General features: G+C 41.5%; 1 protein-coding gene across 1 annotated transcript; it reads left to right on the top strand.

Moving 5' to 3' along the window:
- Window positions 1–941: 941 nt before the first annotated feature.
- LOC117746801 (homeobox protein Mohawk-like) lies at window positions 942–6,955 on the top strand. Its single transcript, XM_034556111.1, has 6 exons — window positions 942–1,171; window positions 1,473–1,632; window positions 1,767–1,920; window positions 2,084–2,422; window positions 6,266–6,299; window positions 6,541–6,955. Exons 1-6 carry the CDS (start codon window positions 942–944, stop codon window positions 6,863–6,865), a joined length of 1,242 nt encoding a protein of 413 aa, XP_034412002.1. The 3' UTR covers window positions 6,866–6,955.
- Window positions 6,956–7,356: the final 401 nt, after the last annotated feature.

The following is a 7,356-nucleotide window of genomic DNA, read 5'->3' as shown; positions in this document are numbered from 1 at the left end:
GCAGAGTGTCTGAATACTGGGCCAAATGCCAGCATGGTGTCATGAAGTTACACAAATGACAACGCAAAGCTTCTGTCAGTTTTAAATCATTGTTTACAGTCCTTGTTCCAAAATGGAGACAAAAATAGACAAATGTGAGGATTATAGTTGGATACGCCTGCTCACACTGCAGAGAGCATAAAAAAGATCCACATTTCTGACAGTGGCTCACTTTCTGACTCGGAAATATGTATGTGCAACACTGTCTGAGGATTATACAGGCAAGGATCAATTTCATTTTCCAGTGTTTGTGTTAACTACTGTGAGCCAATTTGTACTGAAATCCATTTCAGCTCAGCAGGCATCCTTGTCTAACACAAGGCACAGTTTGGTGGTTTTGCTGGTTATTAGCAACCATGCAATTACACCCATAAAATTTCCAGAGTCTCCTGGTAAAACATGCAGTAATATCTGCTGACATGATTTTTGGTAAAACCACAAGAGATTCATATACCCTGTGTCGAAAATATGAGTGCTTAGCACAGGCTGTAGACATACTATGCAAAAATCCCACTAGTGAATCTTCTGATATTCATGTGCAATATTTTTCATATCCTGGAGTACTACCGAGGTCCAAGGCTGCCTGCCGTTCTGCAAGCTTCTCCTCACAGAGCTCTCCAGAGCAGTGATTGGATGGCAGGAGAGCCAATAGGCAGCTGAGCAGCAGGTTATTTGAACTCTCCTCACACAACTCAACTAAACCAGACAACATCCTCTGACTTTTAAAACATCATTCTCTCATGAGCATCATCTGTCTGCTCAGCCACTGCTCCCGTGGTGCAAAGAAGGAAGAAGAAGGAACACTTTAAACATTTTTTGTTCAATTTGTTTTTAATTAACTTCACATCAAGTGTATCCAGGATGGGAATCTGCTGCTTCTATTTACATCTGGAAGTCTACTGATGCACCTGTTGATCAAGGAAAACTCTGCATGTTCAACAATGATCAAAGTTGCTGAGATGAAGTCTGATACTCTGCTTCATTTTGAGGACAACATGAGAGCAGAGGAGAGGAGCAGACTGAACTGTGTAGACTTACCTCGGAGCAGTTTGACAGACGAGCAGAACACAGACCTGCTGCGATGCCAGGACACCACTGACGACAGCTCTCCTCTCAAGTACGGAAGATATGGGTACGCCCTTTTTGTCTGTGTTGGAAGTTATGTTTTGAACAGTTAAACAGGTGTGAAATGTATCGTAAAATGTAGTATTTCAGATGTCATATAAAAAGGATCATTCTTGAACCTATCAAATATGTCATGCTAAAATGTAGTTTTATGTTCTGCCTTTACATAGTTAAAAAGTTCTTTGCAGTTCTTTAGAAATGTCAGCCACATACATAAATGATGTATCTGTTGTCATGAGTAGGTTTAATAGTTCGAACAGAAGGGATTGTGGGTGGTGAATCTACGAGGTAACTTGTGATTCCTCCAGGTCTCGTCTGGGTGGGGTCAAAGTTCGTCACAAGAGACAGGTGCTGCAGGACATGGCCCGACCGTTGAAACATTGGCTGTACAAACACCGGGACAACCCTTACCCAACCAAGACAGAGAAGGTCCTGCTGGCTCTGGGCTCACACATGACGCTAGTGCAGGTGAGAGATCAGCTTGTGCAAGAAAACATGAATAGAACGGATGAAGGAAAATTTACTTTGGAGATGTGTCGATTATGAGTTTTGTGGCTTTAAATTAAGCCAGTGTTGTTCTATAACAAGGTGCATCTGTGCAGGTCTCGAACTGGTTTGCGAATGCCCGGCGGAGGCTGAAGAACACAGTGAGACAGCCAGACCTGAGCTGGGCCCTGAGGATCAAACTGTACAATAAATACATCCAGGGCAACGCTGAGAGACTGAGCGTGTGCAGCAATGAAACTGACACTGATGGTACGGGCTACAGCATCATTTCATAGTGTATTTAAGTGCATTATTTTTTAAAGATGGAATTATGAAGAAAAAGATTTATATTTAAAACTTTTCATGCTGAAACAGCAGTATTTATCATAGTTTGTAACATCTTAAATATTATATTTTGTTTCCTTGGCTGCAGATGAAGAGTGTCCCTTACAAACTCCTATCAGCCAATCAGACTTTGGCAGGTCATCTTCCCACAAGAGTGTGCCCGAGAAGCAGGGCAGCATCATCGCCATGGCGGACTCCGCCAACAGTGACGACGGCGCGTCACCTCCATCCAAGTACAAGAGCAGTTTACTGAACCGGTATCTGAACGACACCCTGCGGCACATGATGGCGGCGAAGGCCGACGGCGTCCCCTCCGCCCACAAGAGGAGGAGCCGCTCTGAGTCGATTAGCTCCAACGAGTGTGATCGAGATGTCGTCTCTCCGGCGTCGTCCTACGAAACAGAGGCCAATTTTGTCTACCACATGGGTGAGAGATGTCAGTGTGTGCCACTGTGCAGGACAATATTATAGAATAGAGTAGCAAAGGAATATTAACCTTTAACACAAAGTCTACATTGAACATGTTCAAGTAGAATCAGGGAAAGCACATATTAATGCAACATAGAGGGTGGAGGAAAATTGGTGCAAGCTTCCCCTGTCCACAGAAATCATGAAAGCATCGGCCTTGTTAATTGCAGATTCATGTTGAATTTGAGACAAAATGACACTTTAACTACCCCGCTTCCCCTCAGTTCATTTTTAACACACCACAGCGTACAGTAAAATAAGAACTGACTGAACAGAGACTTCCACATGGCTCCTCAGAGCTCCTTGACATTAATACATCTCTCCCTCAGAAGCTCTGTGAGATTCAATTATAAAGTTATAGCGAATCTGGGAGGGAGTTTGACACCTGGGTGCCCTTTCAGACCTACAGGGAGCCCAGCACACTGACAACACTCAAATCCGCTCAAGGTACAGGAGCCAGAGCTTTTACAAACATTACTAATAAAGACTCATGCAGACGCAGAAATCCCTCATTTTAAAATTTGGACGGAGCTCACGCTGGCTGCCGTTGCACACCGCAAATATAATTTCCATCTACTAGAATGTGCCATTTGTTCCGCTTCAACTTCTTGCCATAGTGGAAATGTCCAGTCCAGTCTCAAGGACAATTACAGAATGTCTGAGAGTTTATTCTTCCCCGGGTGAGAAGAGGGAACCTTAGCCAAATGTAGAAATGGAGCAGTCTGTCAGTAAAGCTCTGACGACGTCTCGTAGAGCGACTGTCAGAGCTGCCACTCAATTGTGAGACAACCCAGAGCGATATTACTAAGATCCATTTGGCTTTTCCCATTGCTGTTAGAGGGAGTAGCTTTGCTTCCCTGACTCATGTGTGCTTTGGCAGGCGGCTTCTCCCCAAGTGTTTCTTTCCTACTCAAAATCAATTTTAATGGACAATATATTATAAGAGTTGTGAAAAGCTTTTTGAAACCATTCTACTCTTTCGCATACTTCGTCTAAAAATGGCTTGTTTTAGTTACTTTTTAATATAATTTAATGTTTCTAGGGAAACACTAAATCCTGGTCCCAGTCTAAAGACATGTATTTAATGGATAGTCTTTGACAAGATTTCTGATCTGTATTCGGTACACTTTTAACCTCACATTGGCCTAGAGATTGGTAACTTAAATAATTAGGGTAATTCATCATGTTAACAAGTTGTACTATATTTAACCAGTGAAATGATAAATTGTTTAAAGTGTACTGTCCTGCTTAAATGTGCTAAATATAAAATTATGAGCGTATCTATAGCCTCTACATGGCTCTCAACGTGGCGACTGAATAGCCGGCGGCTTGCAGCCAACGATGCTAAAAGTAATGGGGAACCGGAGGATGGGCGCTTTGCTTCCGCAGCGATGGTTCACACTTGGTTGGTTTGAACAAACTAAACCAAAGAGATGTAACATGTTAATTTATGAGCTTTAGAGGTTTATTGACTGGTTAGGTTTTTTTACGTTTTTTATGTTTATGCAAACTTTTAATGTATCCCTGCTGGTCATATTAATGGTGTTTGCAACCAAGGACGACTCCTCTGTGAAAGGGAAGTGGAAAGTCAAGCTGCCAGATTCATGACAGGCACTAACACAATTAACACGTTTACACTCCGCCCAGGAGACGGTCAAAAGTAAACCTCAACTGATGGGCTAATAAGTGATGCCGCTACACAGTGTCTTTCACATATCAGTCTGAATACCACAGGCAGTAAAGTCTCACAGATTAGTGTCCTATATGTTAGTGATGTTACCATTTACAGGAATGTGAGGGTGTTTACTCTGGTACTCGCATCAACTTCAGTGTTTCCCTTAAAAAGGCTGGAGAGCCATAAATGTGACCACAGTTGTGTTTTATTGGACGCAGAGCGACGAAAAACATATCTGGACAAACGCCTTGCTGCGTTTTCCACCCATTTTGTTTCAAATGAAAACATGCATGCTGAGAGGGAAGTCTCTTGGTAATGAATATATATTGCCATTTAGGAAACAAGGTGTTGCAATATTTTCTGCACACAGTTGTTTTGCAGCGGTGATCCCAATGACACACCTATGAGAAAGGTGTTTAAACTGATATTTTGTAAGCAAACTGAATGACATAAATCCACTCTAAATTGTCTAAGTTTCGTAAACATTAAAATACACCTATTCCGTTTTCTTTGCTGAGAAGATTGATACCTCCTTCATATCTGTCAACTATATGAAGCTTGAGCCAGGAGGCGGTTAGCATTAGCTTAGCACAAAGAATGGAAGCAGGGAGAGACAGCTAGCGTAACTTTTGTTTTATAACTGGAAACCCGAAACTTGTTGTTTTTACACTTTATTTGTTGCCAAGATCACATGTTAAATTGTTAGCTTTAGTTTTGTCTGTTCAAACAAAGAAAGGCTAACTGTTTTGTTTTCAGCTAATCGAAGCGAACCAGCTACTCGCTAGCTTCATATTTGGTGTACAAACATGAGAGCAATATCAATCATCTCATCTGACTCTTGGCAAGAAAGTAAATAATAGCATTTCCCCCGAATATCGAACTATTCCTTAATTATAAATAGGTATGGTTAAATACACTCTTATATAAAAAGGCAATACTACAGCTCAATGTAGGCTACAATAACAAAAAGCTGAGCGGCTTCATTACCCCTTATAAAAGTCAGTTGTAACTGATCCATGCTGTAAATGTGAGACTCACCAGAGGTAAAACAATGTTTTCTTTTTGGGTAATAAATACAACAGAGGTACTCAAGAACTTTCTTGGCAACGCACGTTATAACTGTTAAAGAGATAAATACTCAGGGACTTTCAGTGGCAAGAAAACCATAAAACAGCTAAACGATTTACTATCAGCAAGTAGTTGCTTTTGGCTCCATCCTGGCAAAAGAATTCAGAAATGGGGATGTTTCGGGCTCTTAGTGTTGAAAGACTGTGTTTCACAGTGGACCTCTAAGTTCCTTGTCTGTTGTTCTCTGAAGAATGATTGCCTTTGACCAGCTTCTATTTGCTTCATCGAAAAAAAGCAATATTCCAAAACTGAAATGGAAAACAAGTTCTACATATAATGCAACAATATAATATTACTCTAAAGTTGTATTTATTCTACTTCTGAAATAGCCAGAGATACTGTAGTTTAATGCCAGTGCATTGTGAGACAAAGACCCTTCCTTCTTCCACAGATGGGGTCCATAGGTATTTAATCATAAAACACTCCCCGTCTGTTGGTATAATTTCACTTTGAACTCAGGCTTTGGTAAAAAAAAAAAGATGAAGATGTGCAGAGACAGCTTTTGGAAATAAATAACACGCAGTGAATCAACTTTACAGGTGCTAGCGGAGCTTTGGAAACCTGAAAACACAAAGACAGTCTTCATGACACATTGCAGATATTATTATTTTTTCCCACTCAAAAGCTCAAAAGAAAAATTGCATTGCATTTGTTTTGGCCAGAGTAGCTGAGCACAGGCCGACTGGTGCACTTTAGTGAGTCAACCCTATCTGGCACTGTAAAACACATCCAGAGAGACACACTGGACGAGTAGTAACTGATGCACATTCATATGAACAAACACATACACTAAACTCATGCAGATGCACAATCACCCATGAATACACGCATAGATACTCACACACATGCTGCAAATTTAAAACCCATGTATTATCACTAACATACGGTCATACAGCCAACATTGATGGCCCTGTGAATATTCTCTGTTTGCAATTTCATTGCTATCTAGTAAACTGATTCAAGTTACATTTAGGTGAGTCCTTTCCTTCTCTCTTGCAGACACGGTGGACTATGCTTCAACTAAATGTGACAGGTATGTGCAATTATTTATCACTCAATCTATAATAAAATCCATTTTGCCTTTTTCAACTTTCATCTGCTCGAAAAGTAATACTCTACATAATCCCTCTCTTGGAACCGAACCACCACTTCTAATTCATCCACATTATTCTGGCTGTATATCAAGAGGAGAAGCAAATCCACCATTTCTGCTTTGGATTTTTAAAATTGCTCTCTGGCCGATTTGGCCCTTTGTTATTTTCCTATATTCACAGGGAGCAGCAGCAGAGAGGAGGCGATCAGGGCTGGAGGGAGATCCACGCCGCCGTGGCTCTGACCAACTTGGCCCAGGGGCAGAGCTGCGCTGCAGAACAGAGCAGCGTGACAGTGCCCAGAGCTGCCACGGGGCAGAGCTGCACCCACGGGCCCTTCTCGGTTACGAGGACCACTATCATGGACAGGATGTTTGTCGCAGGACCCTCCGGTGCTCTTAGGCAGAGCTGCACCGCAGGGCCCACTCTCACCAGCCGCATCATCCAAAAGTCCTCTCATATCTCAGAGGTCCAGACTATTAACGTGGCCCTGGCAAACTGTGTGTAGCCACGTCATTGGAGCATCGGGTCTATCGTTCCATGTAATACCAGATGCTTAAGTGCCTTACAATATCTGTGCAGCCTCTGTGATTTTGTAATGCTGATAAACTTTTAAAAACATTTTTACATTGTTAAATAGAAAAAAATAATCTAATGCAGTTTCATATTTTCTACAGTTTTTGCCATGTTTCTAATGTCTTTCTATTGTCGTCTATTGCAGTAAGTTATATTAACTTCCATGAGACTGGATTATCATCCAATGCTTAAAGTTGACAGCAGCTATTTGAATAAACCTAATGTGAAATCTTTTGACCAGTCGTTTGCTTTACATCGTCACTTTGCAGTAGCTGGAGCGGCAGGTGAGACACACACAACTGTCATTGGTTTTTGATGTTAATAATAAATACAAAATAAGAGCTTGGGAATCGTCTGACCTCAATATGGGGTCATCTGCCCAAAAACAACACATGTCGTTGTTAATATAGAGAACACCATCAG

Source organism: Cyclopterus lumpus, chromosome 17 (assembly GCF_009769545.1).
Source record: "Cyclopterus lumpus isolate fCycLum1 chromosome 17, fCycLum1.pri, whole genome shotgun sequence".
In the NCBI taxonomy this organism is placed as follows: Eukaryota; Metazoa; Chordata; class Actinopteri; order Perciformes; family Cyclopteridae; genus Cyclopterus; species Cyclopterus lumpus.
This window is presented reverse-complemented; position numbering and strand designations above follow the sequence as displayed.

Excerpts from the sequence above, each read along its gene's own strand:
- LOC117746801 (XM_034556111.1), top strand. The coding sequence starts at position 942 with ATGCACCTGTTGATCAAGGAAAACTCTGCATGTTCAACAATGATCAAA. Across the intron at positions 2,423-6,265 it reads CAATTTTGTCTACCACATGG|ACACGGTGGACTATGCTTCA; the intron begins GTGAGAGATGTC and ends TCTCTCTTGCAG. Across the intron at positions 6,300-6,540 it reads GCTTCAACTAAATGTGACAG|GGAGCAGCAGCAGAGAGGAG; the intron begins GTATGTGCAATT and ends CTATATTCACAG.